At 40.9% G+C, this 17,709-nt stretch overlaps 2 protein-coding genes across 10 annotated transcripts in view; one reads left to right on the forward strand and one right to left on the reverse strand.

Moving 5' to 3' along the window:
* Positions 1 to 3,864, reverse strand: part of kiaa0825 (KIAA0825 ortholog) — a 115,490-nt gene extending 111,626 nt beyond the window's left edge. For 4 of the 6 annotated variants that reach the window (XM_027145593.2, XM_047818050.1, XM_027145594.2 and 1 more), the window contains exon 1: positions 3,523 to 3,862. The gene's annotated coding sequence lies outside the window, so the exon portion shown is untranslated. Of the gene's footprint in view, positions 1 to 3,383 lie in introns of all 6 variants that reach the window. The other 2 variants (XM_027145592.2, XM_027145591.2) reach the window with 2 other exon arrangements.
* A 280-nt stretch (positions 3,865 to 4,144) lies between these two features.
* The window catches only part of slf1 (SMC5-SMC6 complex localization factor 1), a 36,765-nt gene continuing 23,200 nt past the window's right edge, over positions 4,145 to 17,709 (forward strand). The window contains exons 1-15 of one of the 4 annotated variants that reach the window (XM_047818052.1): positions 4,145 to 4,426; positions 4,552 to 4,685; positions 5,824 to 5,902; positions 6,774 to 6,949; positions 7,058 to 7,113; positions 7,294 to 7,438; positions 7,909 to 8,094; positions 8,248 to 8,325; positions 8,758 to 8,919; positions 9,965 to 10,131; positions 10,470 to 10,604; positions 11,386 to 11,527; positions 11,720 to 11,867; positions 13,612 to 13,757; positions 14,250 to 14,362. In XM_047818052.1, the coding sequence (XP_047674008.1) occupies positions 4,575 to 4,685; positions 5,824 to 5,902; positions 6,774 to 6,949; positions 7,058 to 7,113; positions 7,294 to 7,438; positions 7,909 to 8,094; positions 8,248 to 8,325; positions 8,758 to 8,919; positions 9,965 to 10,131; positions 10,470 to 10,604; positions 11,386 to 11,527; positions 11,720 to 11,867; positions 13,612 to 13,757; positions 14,250 to 14,362 (1,844 nt within the window). In that variant the 5' untranslated portion in view covers positions 4,145 to 4,426; positions 4,552 to 4,574. Of the gene's footprint in view, positions 4,427 to 4,548; positions 4,686 to 5,823; positions 5,903 to 6,773; positions 6,950 to 7,057; positions 7,114 to 7,293; positions 7,439 to 7,908; positions 8,095 to 8,247; positions 8,326 to 8,757; positions 8,920 to 9,964; positions 10,132 to 10,469; positions 10,605 to 11,382; positions 11,528 to 11,719; positions 11,868 to 13,611; positions 13,758 to 14,249; positions 14,363 to 17,709 lie in introns of all 4 variants that reach the window. The other 3 variants (XM_027145680.2, XM_047818051.1, XM_047818053.1) reach the window with 3 other exon arrangements.

Consider the following 17,709-nt stretch of genomic DNA (forward strand, 5'->3'; position numbering starts at 1 on the left):
GACCTTTAAATAAGTTGTTGTACTTTCAGCAGCTCTCTGTTCAGGGTCGCCATAGCGGATCGTCTGGTCCACACATTAGATTCGGTCAGGTTTACTCCGGATGGCCTTCCTGACACAACCCTCTTATTTTTGTCCAGGCTTGAAACTAAGAGTTAACCCCTATGCAGCTGGGTTAGTTCTGGATCTTTAAATAAGTAGCCGACATTAATCATGATTCACTTTTGAAAACCTTTATGTTTACATTCAGGGAGAAAAAGTGCACTTATAACAGTGAATAGCTGCACTCCTAATTGCATTCATGCAATTGCGCTCTAAATCAGTAGATGAAACCTACATCTACTGAAACAATGATGTCATTGACTTAGCTTATCTTCAGACTAAAACACTATTCACTGTAATCCATGGCTGCTTACGTACAGTGCTCTAAACGCTGATTGAACATGTCCTCAGATCTGCACAATGACTTGTACGATGCGATGATCTGATTCTCTTCCTACGAGACACAGCCGCCATAAATCAGTCTCTCCTGCTGGTTATCAACTGTTCGAAGATGGCTCAAGCCACAGTTCTCAATCTCTCTCAGTCAGGAACGAGTGCACTTCAATTTCCAGCTGGGCTCCACGCTAACAACGCACGTCGAAGACGGCAGAGAATCGACCGACGGCAAACTGATGCTCGTGTGTACTTTAAATAAACAATCTATCAGCTCTCAGAGCACAACACGCTCCAGTATGCAAAGCAAAGCACAAGTCGAGCGAGCGAGCGAGCGAGAGAGAGAGATGGGGGAGATAGTATCAAGGGCATCATCACAAGCCAAGTGAGTATAATAGAGAGTGTCAGTGTCAATTTGGCTTTGCTGCCACTGCTTTCCCCTTCATCTGGGCTGATTTTAATAATCCCTGTCAAACTCCAAACAGCCCGTGCTACATCCCTGACACTTCACTCTTTTTCTCTACACACAGACAGAAATCTCAACATTAATTTAGCTTGCACAAAGAGAGAGGCTGCCCAGCTGGACAAATATTATTTCCCTCACTTGACAGATTCGGCAGTTAAGCTTGCTGCTTTATTATTTTCCAAACTTCATCCCAGCTTCGAGACGTCTTTGCACGTCTGCTGGGAAGACAGAGCGGCTTCGGGATCTCGGAAGGGTTCCGTGGCCCGGCATTAGGAACTACAGTGTAATTACACTGGGACTGAGAGCGTGCCTATGTGTTACGACAGGAGGCACATCATCGCCGCTGTGTGATCCACATGAGAGTTGTGGGAAAAGTGTCAGGTTCAGCCTGTCACCACACAGGGCCTAATTAGGCAGATGCTCCCTCCATCTTCTTTGTCTTGTTAGCTATTTCCAACTCAGACGTTGTAAAGTCCCAAAGAGAAAGAGAGAGAGAGAGAGAGAGAGAGAGAGAGAGAGAGAGAGAGAGAGAGAGAGAGAGAGAGAGTGAGAGAGAGCTTGTGTTGGAGCTCTGTGTGTGTGTGTGTGTGTGTGTGTGTGTGTGTGTGTGTGTGTGTGTGTTGGCTGTGGGCTGATGGATTCTCTGAGCGCTTAACAAGAAACTTGCATCCCTTTACCCCAAAGTCACAAACTGGAGAAGATGTAAAATATTTAGCAGCTGAGTGAAAGCACTGGCATTTTAAAAGCCCTGATGACATGTTTAGTTAAAACCAACCAGGTGAAAAACCTGGACTTTGAAGAAATATTAAATTAGACCTCTTATTCACATTTACTGTTTCTCTTTTTCTACTTGTCATTATTAATTTTGTTATGGCATTTTTTATTAGTTGCACTGCATAAATCACAGATACTTCAGGACTTGTCACACGTGTCCTCTGGGTCAGTTATCTCCGGGTCAACACAATCCTGGGGTAACTTATTTAATCATTTCACACCGCTTATATTTTACCCAGAGTTAATAATTAATCCTGCATCACACTGTACATTCATAAACCCTTGATTAACTTTATTTGCATATTTGCACAGTCAACATCCATGACTGGATAATTACAGCACATGATCATTTTAAATAACAGCTTGTCTCAACAACATTCCCATCAATGAGAAAAAATAAGTAAATCCTGCTTAGATGTTTAAAGTCTCCTGAGACAAAAAAACAACAGCAGAAGAATAAAAAATGTTATTGAAACATAATCTTTTTAACTGCTGTTTGTGTGACTATGTCTGTGTGTGTGTAAATCTTGATTCTGATTGGCTGTCTGTTGCTAAGCATCTAGCTGAAACATTTTAACACTACATCACTTCACACTGTACAGATTGCACGTTAGCGCTGATAGCCGTGCTTAAGAGCAAAGTTTCAGAGCACCAGGTTAAAAGCCGTACTAAAAGCTGCTTCTACATTACAAACGTGAAAGGTTACTGCAGGGATCAAAACGACAATAATCCAGTGTTAAGCAAAGTATGAAAAGCCCTAAAACGTGTTTTTTTACTGAATACATCTGAATTTCTGCAAAGGTTTTTCATGATAAAATGTTCCTGCTTGTTAAACCAGGAACCTAAACTCTCCACCAGATCAAGCAGCCATCATACACATGTTCATTCATTCGATCATTTGTCCATTTTTTTGTCATTTATTCATTCGATCATTTGTCCATTTTTTTGTCATTTATTCATTCGATCATTTGTTCATTCATTCATACAATCATTGATTCTCTCTCTCATTCTTTTAGCTTTCATTCCTTCCCTCGTCTTCTGTAACTGTGTTATGCTAGTCAGTGTTGTGGTGGATGGAGCAGGTGGACAAACATCCAGACAGGAACACACACACATACACACACACAAACACACACACATGCACACTGTCACACACACACACACACACACACACACACACACACACACACACACACACACACACACACACACACACACACACACACACACACACACACACACACACACACACACACACACACACACACACACACACACACACACACACACAGTCTCACACACACACACACACGGTCACACCCACAACACACACGCATACAGCCACACACAAACACACAAACACACAAACACATTCACACACCCACATGATTTGCTGTGTTTACCTACAGGTCATATCGTATCATTTCAGACGTCAGACTAGGATAAACAAACAAAGAAAGAAACAATATAATTCAGATTCACTCATGAACAGCAAACCATGCAGCACTTCTTAACTTGTAATGAGTTATAGTGTGTATACAAGTTTGCAAGTATTCTTTCGGGAATAAACTGTTATGACGTCACTGTTGGACGCTGAACGGGGCAGAGCTTAAAGTTTATTGATCTGAAAATTAGAAAAACGACTGATTTGTTTCTATCTTTAGTCTCTTACCTTAAGCACAGTTTAAGCATCATTACTATGGAGGCCTACCTTATAGAATAGTCAGGAGGAGGTTTATAATCAGGTGGTGAATAAGTCCAAGTTACTGGGTAAGGATGATTGTGCCATACTGGTCATACTGGTCATCTAAACTGAGTGAAGAGAGATTAAGAGAAAACCATCGACTTACAGGTTAAAGGGAAACTCGAGACTCCTCCATGTGAAGGTTCATTAGATTGACAGCGTTTTGGGGGAAATGCTGAGAAATGTAAACATTAGACGGCTTTGCGTGCTAAATTAGAGGACATCAAGCAAATCGCACGAAACCGACTTCAACATGTAATACTGTAACAAAACAAACTCTACATCAAACTCTGTCTCTGCAGCGCCTCTTGTTTATAAACAGCTCCACAAAAGCGTCTCTGACAACCAGCAGGAAGTAACCATAGTAACTCCTTCTCAAAATGCTATTTATTAAATTCATAGAGCACTAGATAGTGCGCATAAGCCAATGCTTTACGCCCTTAGTAGTGCACTTAAATAGGCCATTTGACGCAGTTTGAAATTAAACCTACCTAAACTTCCGCTTTGAGGAACAATCCAAATCACAAACAAATGTAGGGGGAGGCTTCGGTTTAACCTGTTCCTTATATGTGCTCGGGAAGTACTTTATCGATGTCGATTGTACTTTACTGTAACTGATGTTTGGTCTCTGTTAAATAAAAATATAATAATAGTTTTTAAAGGAGATTGTGGCGTATTTTAGTAGTTCTAAAATGTCTCACCTACCTCCTAATTGTACAATAAGGAGGTCCGTATCGCGGGTGTTTTCTCATAGATGCAAACATTTATTTCTGAACGCTTCAGATATGTTTCCTTTTCTGAACATTTATATAATTTTTGATGAGGTAAACATTAGGAATATGTGATAGATAAATGTAGGAAATTCTCTGGATATGGCAGGAGCTTTGATTTGTGACTGACTCAGATTAGTTGTGTTTGTGCGGCAGTTTACACTGTCCGTGTTTGTTCAACTTTCGTTTCACTTTTGTTCCGTTTTTACAAAACAAACAAACAAACAAACAAACAAACAGGTAAACACACACACAGAAACGTCAGAACTTTCTGTTACGTATGCTTTCAGAAATTACGTGCAATAGTTTCACTTTAGTAGTTTGTTCTGCCTCTAAAGTGAAAATGTTTTCTTTATTCGTTTCAGTTTCAAGTCTGTGGAGATTCAGGATGTTGGGAAATGAGTTTGTATTTCAGATGTCGGGCCTGAAGGATCTCCAGCAGAAAACAGAGCTGCTGCAGGCCATCAGGCAGCTCCAGGGTCACTACATAGGAGGATCTGTAGGTGTTCACAAATGAGTTACACACTCAAACAATTACAACAGAACCTGGAAGACACGTAGAACATGATTTAAAAAAATGTTTATTAGGAAAAGTTAATGAGTTATCTGTTTTGGGCTGAAATGATTGGATGCACCTGCTGTCAGTCATTTCACAGACCTGATATGAGCCAATTTCCTGGATCTGGACTTTGTGTACATGGGTGTGAATCTTTTAATCATATATATATAATCTTAAACAAAAACAGACATTAATCCTACCAAATGTGGCTTTCGTCAGTGCCTCTCTTGATTTCACAGGCTCGAGCCGAACTAAACAAACCACTTCGGTGAATGTTACCCAGAAACACATAAAGGGCTACAGAGAGCTATTGTACATGACCGAGAACACGGCATAATAAGACTATCATGCTTTCGACACACACCCTGATGAGTCACACCTACAAAAGCTTACTCATCTTTGATTGTTGTATTCTAATGCACAGACTTGGCTCTGCGTGGCTCCTGCAAACGCTGTCATTTATTTTAAGTTACTGTATGATCCCATCCTGAGAATAAGTGTTGATGCTCATTTACAATGTAAGAATTAGGCTACTAGTTACAATAAGCAGCCTATGAAACATTGCAATAAGGCTACACACCGCTGCCAAATAGATACTTATATTAGCATTAAACAAGCAGTTCAATCTGCGCAGCCTGGCCAAATATAATCCACACACCTCCAGTTTATGGCCACGCTACAGGCTTCAAACCACTGCAGAACAGTTCAGAGTATCCACTAGGGCCTGCTATTTAAGCAGTTGTTAATAAAGCATATGCCCATATACAAGTCAAATGAGTTTTATTTTTAGAGTGCAGATTGCCCATGAGTGCATTTTTGGTTATTAATAAATTTGCAAAAAGTGTTTTTCTGAATTGATAATGTTCAAACCCAGTGTTCGTGTGAAATGGTCAATGGCTATAATTAATCTGAATAAAAAGGTCTGTCATCTTTTTATTGAGCACCATTTCGTTTTACAGGTTAAGATACTCTTAACTAAAAACTGTTTTTAAACTAGAACTAGTGTATTAAATTGACTGTGAGGTTGTTAGTTGAATGCTTTTTTTTAGTTCTGTAAGTTAAATCTGTTGTGTTGCAGGTTTACAAAGAGGCAATGACGCATCTCATCACCGCTAAGCCAATAGCAAGCGAGAAGTTCCTTGCAGCATGCGCTGCAGGTTAGTGATGAGGATTTTGGGGATTCTAAACTTATTAATAATTGTTTTGAAAAATGCTTGCATGGGTAGAATTTGGTAGAATGGTTTTTAAGGAGTAATCAGGTGTTTAGAAACAAATCTCCTCTTATCACACTCAATATGGTGCCAATATGTTGTAATTGCACATAACATAGACACAGATTTCTACACATTTCCTGGTACTGAGAACAGAACTGGAACCTGCTCAACCCTCAGTTGCTCAGTTGTATAAAAAATGAGATAATGTAAGTCGCTCTGGATGAAATGTAAATGAAATTAGTTAGGCAGCTTTACATCCTGGGTTGGGGTTGGAGTTTGCACGTTCATCCTGTTTTTCAGGGGTTTCCTCCAGGTACCCTGGTTTCCTCCCGAGTCCAAAGACATGCATTGTAAGCTGATTGGCATCTCTAATTTGTCCATACTGTGTGAATGGGTGTGTGAGGTTGTTGATCTGGTGTGATCTGGTTGAGCCTAGTGTCAAATGGGATACAGAAAATTGATGGATGTTTGCAGCCCTGCCACTGGAGACTTCTTTGAGTAATATTAAATAAAAACGTCCACATAGAAACCATCACCATATCAACAAGAACACAGACTGGTTTTCATTGGAGTTCACGCGAAGGTTGTAACAATATTAAATTAGAGTGAATTCATTAATAGAATTAATTGTGGTCCTTTTTTATACAGTCACATGTTCATAAGCTTGGAATAAACAAGTTTTCAGTTCTTTTCTCAGTACTGTGAAACATCTGGAAATTCTAACCACTGGTGACAGAGTTTTAAAATGCTAGAGTGTTTTTTTAATCCTGCTTCCATGTAATAATTCACTAATTATTCATGCTCTATGTTTTAGGGAAATGGATAGTGACTCCTCAGTTTGTTCTGGACAGTGTAAAACACAAGGCATGGCTACCTGAAGCCTCATACGAGTTAAACCTCACAGCTAACGTTAAAGCCCCTCTGACTGAAAACCCTCTTCACAAATGGAGGGAGAAAGTTGCCCAAGGCATCACGTCGGGTGCTTTTCAGGTCAGGAGTGCAGCGTTGCATAATTTACCAACTGGATGAAAAGCAACTTACATACAATTATTTAAAGTAAAGTCTTAAAATGTCATGTCACTCTTTTTTCCTGAATAGGATTGGGTTGTTTATCTTGAGATTGAAGACAATGCTAGAAGAGCCATGTTTCAAAGGTGAGGACCTGAAAAAAACTGAAAAAACATTGTTTGTACAATGTAAAAAAAAAAAAAAAAAACAGCATCAGAATAAATTTAGCTGCATTCACATGTGTTCACTGCAGTGTCTGTCTCTCTGTCTGTATCTCTGACTGTCTCTCTCTCTCTCTTTTTCTCTCTCTCCCTCTCCCTCTGCAGAATACTGAAAGCAGGGAAGGCTCGGTTCTGCACTGATAAATCGGCCACACAAACTATTACACACGTGCTAACCAAAGACAAAACCTCTCGGAAGCTTGCTGCACCTTATTTCAACATCAGCTACATAGCAGAACATCTCTTTGGGGTAAATTATGCTTTTCAGAATCCTTAAATCTGATTGGTCAGATGTTGTGACTGTGTGTAATTTAAATCTCAGGTTGTACTGAACACCAACAACACTAATAATAATAATACCACCACCAATAAAAATAATAATAATAATAATAATAATGTGTAATTGTTTGACTAATTGTTGTGAAATTATAAGGAAATAATCAATGATGGATTGGTGCGAGTTTGAAACCTTTCCAGTTTCAAAATATTGTCAAATTGCTGTGGTACAATAAGAGAAATTAAATACTGAACATCATGTGATGTTTTATTCCTCCTGCAAAATTGCTGCCATTAATAAATAAATCTGTGTACACGCATTAGAATGATACTGATAGGCAGTTTGTTCAGTCATAAATAGAATATCAGTTGTTTGAAGCTGTGTTGCATCACCCCCAGATGTGATGACCTGTTTGTAAGCTCTGTGTTCTTGTTCTGTTCCAGGCGGTGTGCTCGAGTTTGAACTGGTCCATTAATTTGAACAAACCGAGCCAGCAGGCAAGTTGTGTTCCCCTAGAGGTCATGGAGTGCGCTCCTGTAACAGTGGAGGATGAACCAATGGACGTTACAGATGATACTTTTCTGTTAAAGCTAGAGGAAACACTTAAAGACTACATCACCAGAATGGAGGTGAACGCAGGCTTTTACTAAACCAGACATCTATTGAAGTAGTTTAATCACACTTACATCTAATTACATTCATTCTCAACATCAACTTAAAGCACAAAAGGTAATGAGAATCCTTCCATTAACGCATGACCTTACGATCACCTCTCGTTACAGGTGCAGAAAAGAAAGCTGATGAACGTCCCTGGATTTTATAGCTACTACACTCCCGTCTTTTCCAAAGTAGACGAGAAGGTGAAAACATTTCCCAGAATCATATTAATCCGTGTGTCTCACTGTGAGGCAAAATGAACATTTGGCTCATCGAGTGGCTCAGGTCATTCAATTTCCTTTGTGTCACCTGTAGCACTATTAGTCACTTCCTTTTTTGTGAAGGATACATTATATCTAAGCCATCTGATTTTAAACAAGGTGCTTTGATTGGTGGCATTGTGATTGGCATGTCCATTACAGAAACACTGGTGTCCTTATTCCCTGCTTCCTGGACACTGTGGGTTTTTCTGCACTGCTTTAACCCGTGTGACTGACAGAGTCATGCTGACCCTGCTGTTCTCCGTCCCCTCTCATTTCCTGCATGTCTCTCTCTCTCTCTCTCTCTCTCTCTCTCTCTCTCTCTCTCTCTCTCTCTCTCTCTCTCTCTTCCTCCACCTCTCTCTGTCTCTCTAGAGTTGTTCTGTGCAGGACAGAAAGGTAGATTTCAGTATTGTTCAGAGCCTGGTGGAGTGCAGCCTCCTTGCCCAGGCCCTGGAAGAGGTTCAGGATTGTCTGCACCCTGGCGTACGTCCTCCTCTCTCAATGCTCCACGTGTTCATGCAACACGCACTCCATGTACGTACACACACCCCAGCTCCGGGATGTATCATGTTAAGTAAAAGGAAATCTCTCAGGTGACAGTAAACAATAAGATAGCGATGAGAATCTGTATGGATCGTGATTTCATTTCATTTCACTTCAAGGTGCAACAGTGTGATTTCTAAAATAAAATGTACACATCTTAAGACTTTAAGGTTCTTGTTCTGTCACCTGCATAATATTTGCATAGGCAAATACTCCACATTCAAATGTCCAATGTCTCATGTTCTACTTTCCATCACTTAGCATAAGTCAGTCTACAATTTTGGAAAAGGACGATAAAGAGAGAGAGAGCAAATATTACACTGACATCCACTTTATTAGGAACATCTGCTGATTTTCACAGTTATCTAGTCAGCCAATCATGTATCAGCAGCTCAAGGTATAACATCATACAGATACAAGTCAAGAGCTACAGATAATGTTCATGTTAAAAATCAGAATGAAGAAGGTGTCGTCTCTTTCTCTTTAAATGTGGCATAGATATTGGTACCAGATACGCTTGTTTAAGTATTTCAGAAACTGATGATCTCCTGGGATTTACACACGGCAGTCTCTAGAGTAGTGTGAAAAACAAAATAAACATTGCACGAGAGACAGTTCTGTGGGTGGAAACACATTGTTGATGAGAGAGTTCAGAGGAAAATTTGAAAAGCATCTCAGCATTCACAGAACCTCTAACAAAACAGGCTTCAACAGCAGAAGACCGCATCAGGTTCCACTCCTGTCAGAACAGAAATCTAAGGCTATCAAAAGCACAGAAAAAAGTCATCTGGCCTTGTTCAGGTGTTCCTATTAAAGTGGACGACCACTTTACAGCTAACCAGTCAAGAAGACAATCAGTTTTGTCCCGGTGGACTTCAGTTTGTTGTTTAGGCTTATCTCCTGTGCAGTATTTTCTGTCAAAGTCTTCATGCATGTAAAGGATTCCTTGTTTTATTTTAAATACTGTTCAATTCACTAACTGTATAAACACATCTAACTCTTAACACAGTGTATGTACAAACCTGTTTCCCCTCAGGGTGAAGCAGAGCCCTACTTTCTCAGCATGTTCAGCATTGTTCTGAACGACATACTGTGCAATAACCCGACATGGCGCGATACTGCAAGTGCCAGGTACTTCTCCAACATCCTGCAGTGTCCGCAGTGTGAGATGGGAGTGTGGCCGTTCCTGCAGACATCCGTGAGGTACAGAATACAAAAAAAATCTAACATCTATAATCAGACACGTGAGCATTACCATCAGGGTGGATGTTGGGTAACAGTGGGGCTGCACTTTTAATGATGCTTTAATTGTTATTGACTCTGGTGCATTGAATATGAGCACTCCATTTATATGATTTAACCACCTCTTTAATTGCATATTCTGACAGCATAATTAATTAATTATTTCTTTCTTTATGTTTATTAAGTTTAATTGTCCTGATTAGCACTTATCGTAACTGAAAGGTAAGTAAACAGACCTCCGAAGGAGTTTATCTTCTGTTTGCTTCCTCATGACCAGCTTCTTTATAACTTATTTTAAGGTTCTGCTTGGGGAGCACAGCGACCTGTCACTCATTGCCTAGCCCCGCCTCTGTGGAGCTTCTCCGTTTCCATGGCAACCTGCAAGATTTCATCCTCAGGCTGTTTCAGTTGGAGCTACACGCCATGGACTCAGAGTAAGAGGCTCAAACTTTTAAGTCACTTCATGGCATATGGAATCAGTCAGCTGATCTTTATAAATGTATTATATTATAGTATAATCAAAAAATATATATTAGAAGTAATAATTGAAATAAAATATGTTGGACAAGCATTCCACTTTCCTCAAACCAACAAGGGTTCATTTTGTTGGTAAACATCTAGAATGAAGAAATTGTGCTAAATAAATTTTCCACCCTCGCAGTAAAAATGAGCATGTCCGATACTTTCATTCAGAAATGTTTGTTCCTCATCTTTGCCCACTCCCTTGAATTTGTCATTTTTAAACAAACAAATAAAATAATAATAATTAAAAAAAAGCATTATACTTCCTTACTTACTTTCATTTAGAAAATTTAATTGGATTTATTGTGAAATAATATTTCAATTATGTTGAATCTATAGCTGCTTCATGTGTTGACTGAGCAGATCTGTTACAAGGGGCGGAGCTTATTCCTACACTTGTGCAATGTAAATAGATGATAATAAAGAAATGAGTGATACCTGTTGCTGGGCAATATTCCAGCTCAATTTCCCTACAGTGTAAGCTGAGATTATGCTGTTGGAATAAACACAGAAACACATTGCACCTGTGCTTATAACATATGTCTCAATGTGGGCGAATTACATTTTCATTAATGATTTGTTCCCATAAAAAAGTAGGTAGATGAATCCTGTAAACATAGAAAAACATTTATAGTTTCTCTTGTGGTATGACGGAGGTTGTGAGTCGATGTTGTGCTATGGTGTTTGTAGTAGGTGGGCAGCGGACTCATGGGGCTCCGTGCTCTACAACATGTTCTGGAACGTGTGGGAGAAGATGACGCTGAGCTCCAAAGCCCTCCAGCAGCTGGCTGAATTGCTGGTGGAAACCACACTCTGGGCTCTTCACTCCTCTGAGGTATTAAATCATGCTTATTACTCCCTGCTTCTCTCTCGTGATTGTTGTTAATGATGGTAGTTTGTGAATACATGTGAATAGCTCTTCTGCTGTTTTGCATGCATGTGCATATTTACCAAACTGAATCTATATGGTGTAATTTTTTTAGTCGGTATTGACTGCTTGGTGTTGTGTTGTGTGTTGCTGCATTAGAAGTGGAAGCTGCGAGTGTTGGGCACGCTGCAGGAGATTCTGGCTGTGGTGGTGGAGTACTGGGCTCAGAAGCACTCTCAGCTCAACAGACGGATAGTACAGAAAGGCTTTCAGGACCTTGCAGAGTACATGGCTATCCTGTGCCAAGGTAACAAAAATGATTTCAATTGCAGGGCCAGGCCGGCATTAAGAGCATTTTTATACTGGCTCAGTGTCTTCAAATCCACCGTATAACGAATAATAGTGCTCAAATTAAATCCATGTTGTAAAAATACATTCAATTATGTGCTCCACTTTTATAGATCATGAGGCACCTATGCAAGTTATGTATTTTGTCATACAAATAAAGCTGAATTAAACTTATATAAAGATCAGCACTGTGGCAAGGCATCTGATTGAGCTAGGCTATATGCCAGCTTCCTTCTATAATTGGTGTAAGTCACCACATAAGGAATATAGAACTTCATAGAAAATAATACAACCTTTTCTTTTGCATGTTTTGTTCAAGATAATCTTCACAAATGAACACATCTTTTATGAATTTTAAAGCCTATATACAATCAGCAAAAGAATAATGCTAAAGTTCTGACAATCTTTCATCTGCAGTAGATGAAATTTCCTGTTCACATAATGACGTTCAACGTTCCAGACAACCTCTGTAGCCCTGTTTAGCCAATAGTTAGCAGCCACATTTTCTCAATAAAAGCTTAAAAAAAACACAAGCTGGGTTTTACTGATGTATTTTATGTCGTAGAATAAACGTGAAAATATCTTGAGCTTGTGTTAACCACAAACTTTATTTCAGGCATTTAACCAAAAATCCATTCCAAAAAAACCCAATGACTTCAGAGTGATGGAAGCAGAAGTGCTAAAATACTGACTTATTTCCAGCTTTTAGGACTCGTTCCTGCAGCACTTTATGGCATATATGCACTCAAATTGCTCATAATTGCCCACATCTGCACAGCACTAAAATTGCACACCTCTGCACTACTCCTAATTGTTCTACACTATTCATATCATCATCTTCCTATCATTCATTCTCTGTCTACATTCTTTTTTGTTTATGTTTTCAAATTTTCTATATATTTCCCCCGTTTCCAGTTAAATTGTGTTTTTATTCTAAATCTCTTTTTGGTCTATTTTTATTCTGTATGACCTTTTTTTATGACTGACAGTAGAAAAAAAAATCTCGTAATGAGATAGACTTGTGTAATTGACCAACAACATTTGAATTTAAATTAAAATTAAACATTTAATTCCGTGGATTATTTGTGAAACAGGTTCCTATAAAACCAATCGTTCTGTAACATCTTCTCTGTTTTCTCTCTCTTGATGTCACTGAAGACTCGCATGGGGATGAGTTTATAGCTGAACCTCTGACTGGTCCAAAGCAGTGAAAATGGAGACACTTTCTTTAAGTGTTAAACATTTTCTTAGAGAAAATTTCATCATATCAGCAATATGGGTTCGATTTTATGCATGAATGTTATTTTAGAAATGATAATGAATTGCAGCAAGGAAACAACTTCTGATCAATTACAATTGAGTATGCAACAGCCCTTGAATTTCAATGTGAAATTTTCAAAAAGGACTCAACATAAAATTTTCTCCATCGCACAAATTTGCTCATTAAACTTCATTAGTGGAATTAGCAATTTAGTTAATGTCAGCCAATTATGTTGGGTTCGTCTGCTTTGGGTCATTCGTTTACAGCCTGTGAATACATACATGCGAGTTTGTCTAAACTTTAAACTCCATGAGTGTTGCTAATGCCCTTAAAGCCAGCGTATTGATTTTAATGTTGTCTTATTCGTTGTTTTTTCAGCGTTTTTCAAAATATCGTCTTATTAACAGCTGCACTTACTCTCTCACTTCCGATCACCTCTCAGACCTCCATCCAGACACTCTGAGGGAGCTGGTTCCTGCTCTCCCGTCGCACAGCCTCAGGATGCTCACTGCTGATGCAATCTACAGAAACATCTGCACTAGGAACGGCCTGCTCATCTGCTCTGAGCCGCTCTCCCTCCACAAGATAGTAAGACAATGCTTTTTAGATTATTTATGTCTTGCTCTGTTATTTCTCTGTATTCTCTCTATTACTCAGAAAATTTACATTACATTTATATTACTTGTATCAGTGTTTTCCCCCTCACAGCACAGTAAATCACAAACACCATTTTGTGTAGTAAAGATTGGAATTGTCACATGTAATGCTCTGGTATTCTAGGGAAATAAGTTCCAGTTATCAACATGTACACCCAGTAAGACATATTTCTAGCTGTGGTACTGTCAGAACTGCTGTTACAGCAAATCACTTAACACCGTGTGTCCAGTCACAATAAAAAGGATTTAGCAGTGATGTGAGAGATCCTGTATAACTTGTATAACTTGTCCTTTTGAAAATGGATGTAGAATTGGTTAAGGCTGCAATTACATTACAGTATTATCTTTAAACTGTAAGTTATATGTAATGTCCAAAGATAAAGAGGTAGAATGAGATATTAAAGTGCAGTATTTGTGTTTGCAGGTTTTCTCCTACCTTAAGGCCCTGGGGCAGTTGTGTGGGTGCAAACCAAGGCATCCGCCCAAGCATCAGGCTGAGAGGACTGTCACACCCAGCTCAGACAGCCAGGATACACGGTGAGTCTCACACACACCCACACACACACACACACACACACACACACACACACACACACACACACACACACATATATATACATACACACCGTTGTGCTCAAAAGTTTAAATACTATGAAAGAAATTATTAATCATTGTTAGAGAGGTAATGTGAAGTCATTAATTATCACATAGTTGTTTGACTCCTTTTTAAAACCTAATGGTGACTGAAATCGCTTAAATTACCCTGATTAAAAGTTTACATATCCTTGAATGTTTGGACACAGAGGTTTAAATGGCTGTGAAAGGAAAGTTTCCACACCTGTGACTCATTATAATTATAACTAGTGGCTGTGTGTAAATAGTCAGTGAGTTTCTCAGCTCATGAGATGAAGCACTGACTTGGCTGGATACTGCACTATGGGGAACACAAAAGAACTGACAATGGGCCTGTGTAATAATGTAGATAATGTAAACATTATGATGTATACAACATCTAAACATATAACATATAAATAATGTAAACATTATAACGCAGGAAAAGGATATTAAAATATCTCTCAACACTTGAAAATGTTCAACCTCTGATAAAGTGGTGGAAAATAAGAGGTTCAGAAATATTTCACCCGCTACTGCCAGAAGAATTGTCAGGGATGCAAAGAGAAAAAAAACATAAACAACTTCGAGAGAAATAAGTCTGTCTGTGTGTGGTGTCTGTGTAGATGTGTGTGTATGTCTGTGTAGATGTGTGTGTATGTCTGTGTAGATGTGTGTGTATGTCTGTGTAGATGTGTGTGTATGTCTGTGTAGATGTGTGTGTATGTCTGTGTAGATGTGTGTGTGTCTGTGTAGATGTGTGTGTGTCTGTGTATGTGTGTGTGTCTGTGTGTCTGTGTGTGTGTCTGTGTATATGTATGTGTGCGTCTGTGTATGTGTGTGCGTCTGTGTATGTGTGTGCGTCTGTGTATGTGTGTGCGTCTGTGTATGTGTGTGCGTCTGTGTATGTGTGTGCGTCTGTGTATGTGTGTGCGTCTGTGTATGTGTGTGCGTCTGTGTATGTGTGTGCGTCTGTGTATGTGTGTGTGTCTGTGTATGTCTGTGTGTCTGTGTATGTCTGTGTGTCTGTGTATGTCTGTGTGTCTGTGTATGTCTGTGTGTCTGTGTATGTCTGTGTGTCTGTGTATGTCTGTGTGTCTGTGTACGTGTGTGTGTCTGTGTACGTGTGTGTGTCTGTGTACGTGTGTGTGTCTGTGTACGTGTGTGTGTGTGTCTGTGTATATGTACGTGTGTGTGTGTCTGTGTATATGTGTGTGTGTCTGTGTATATGTGTGTGTACGTGTGTATGTGTGTGTGTGTCTGTGTATATGTGTGTGCCTGTGTGTGTGTCTGTGCCTGTGTGTGTGTCTGTGCCTGTGTGTGTGTATGTGTGTGTGTCTGTGCCTCTGTGTGTGTATATGTGTGTGTGTCTGTGTATATATGTGTGTGTGTCTGTATGTATGTGTGTGTGTGTGTGTGCCTGTGTGTGTGTGTGCCTGTGTGTGTGTGCCTGTGTGTGTGTGCCTGTGTGTGTGTGCCTGTGTGTGTGTGCCTGTGTGTGTGTGTGCCTGTGTGTGTGTGTGTGTCTGTGTGTGTGTGTGTGCCTGTGTGTGTGTGTGTGTGTGTGCCTGTGTGTGTGTGTGTGCCTGTGTGTGTGTGTGTGTGTGTCTGTGCCTGTGTGTGTGTGTGTCTGTGCCTGTGTGTGTGTGTGTCTGTGCCTGTGTGTGTGTGTCTGTGCCTGTGTGTGTGTGTGTGTCTCTGCCTGTGTGTGTGTGTGTCTGTGCCTGTGTGTGTCTCTGCCTGTGTGTGTCTGTGTGTGTGTGTCTGTGCCTGTGTGTGTGTGTGTGTGTGTGTCTGTGCCTGTGTGTGTGTGTGTGCCTGTGCCTGTGTGTGTGTGCCTGTGCCTGTGTGTGTGCCTGTGCCTGTGTGCCTGTGCCTGTGTGTGTGTGTCTGTGCCCGTGTGTGTGTGTCTGTGCCTGTGTGTGTCCGTGTACGTGTGTGTACGTGTGTGTGTCCGTGTACGTGTGTGTGTCCGCGTATATGTGTGTCTGTGGGTGTGTATGCGAGTGTGGGTGTGTATGCGAGTGTGTGTGGGTGTGTATGCGAGTGTGTGTGTGTGTGTATGCGAGTGTGTGTGTGTGTGTATGCGAGTGTGTGTGTGTGTGTATGCGAGTGTGTGTGTGTGTATGCGAGTGTGTGTGTGTGTATGCGAGTGTGTGTGTGTGTATGCGAGTGTGTGTGTGTATGCGAGTGTGTGTGTGTGTATGCGAGTGTGTGTGTGTGTGTGTGTGTGTGTGTGTGTGTATGCGAGTGTGTGTGTGTGTGTGTGTATGCGAGTGTGTGTGTGTGTGTGTGTATGCGAGTGTGTGTGTGTGTGTGTGTATGCGAGTGTGTGTGTGTGTGTATGCGAGTGTGTGTGTGTGTGTGTGTATGCGAGTGTGTGTGTGTGTGTGTATGCGAGTGTGTGTGTATGCGAGTGTGTGTGTGTGTGTATGCGTGTGTGTGTGTGTGTATGCGTGTGTGTGTGTGTGTATGCGTGTGTGTGTGTGTGTGTGTATGCGTGTGTGTGTGTATGCGTGTGTGTGTGTGTATGCGTGTGAGTGTGTGTGTGTGTATGCGAGTGTGTGTGTGTGTGTATGCGAGTGTGTGTGTGTGTATGCGAGTGTGCGTGTGTGTGTGTGTGTGTATGCGAGTGTGCCTGTGTGTGTGTGTATGCGAGTGTGCCTGTGTGTGTGTGCCTGTGCCTGTGTGTGTGTGCCTGTGCCTGTGTGTGTGCCTGTGCCTGTGTGTGTGCCTGTGCCTGTGTGTGTGTGCCTGTGCCTGTGTGTGTGTGCCTGTGCCTGTGTGTGTGTGCCTGTGCCTGTGTGTGTCTGTGCCTGTGTGTGTGTCTGTGCCTGTGTGTGTGTGTCTGTGCCTGTGTGTGTCTGTGCCTGTGTGTGTCTGTGTCTGTGCCTGTGTGTCTGTGCCTGTGTGTGTGTGTCTGTGTCTGTGCCTGTGTGTGTGTGTCTGTGCCTGTGTGTGTCTGTGCCTGTGTGTGTCTGTGCCTGTGTGTGTCTGTGCCTGTGTGTGTCTGTGCCTGTGTGTGTGTGTCTGTGTCTGTGTGTGTGTGTCTGTGTCTGTGCCTGTGTGTGTGTGTCTGTGTCTGTGCCTGTGTGTGTGTGTGTCTGTGCCTGTGTGTGTGTGTGTGTGTGTCTGTGCCTGTGTGTGTGTGTGTCTGTGCCTGTGTGTGTGTGTCTGTGCCTGTGTGTGTGTGTCTGTGCCCGTGTGTGTGTGTCTGTGCCCGTGTGTGTGTGTCTGTGCCCGTGTGTGTGTGTCTGTGCCCGTGTGTGTGT

Source organism: Tachysurus fulvidraco, chromosome 9, assembly GCF_022655615.1.
Source record: "Tachysurus fulvidraco isolate hzauxx_2018 chromosome 9, HZAU_PFXX_2.0, whole genome shotgun sequence".
Taxonomy (NCBI): domain Eukaryota; kingdom Metazoa; phylum Chordata; class Actinopteri; order Siluriformes; family Bagridae; genus Tachysurus; species Tachysurus fulvidraco.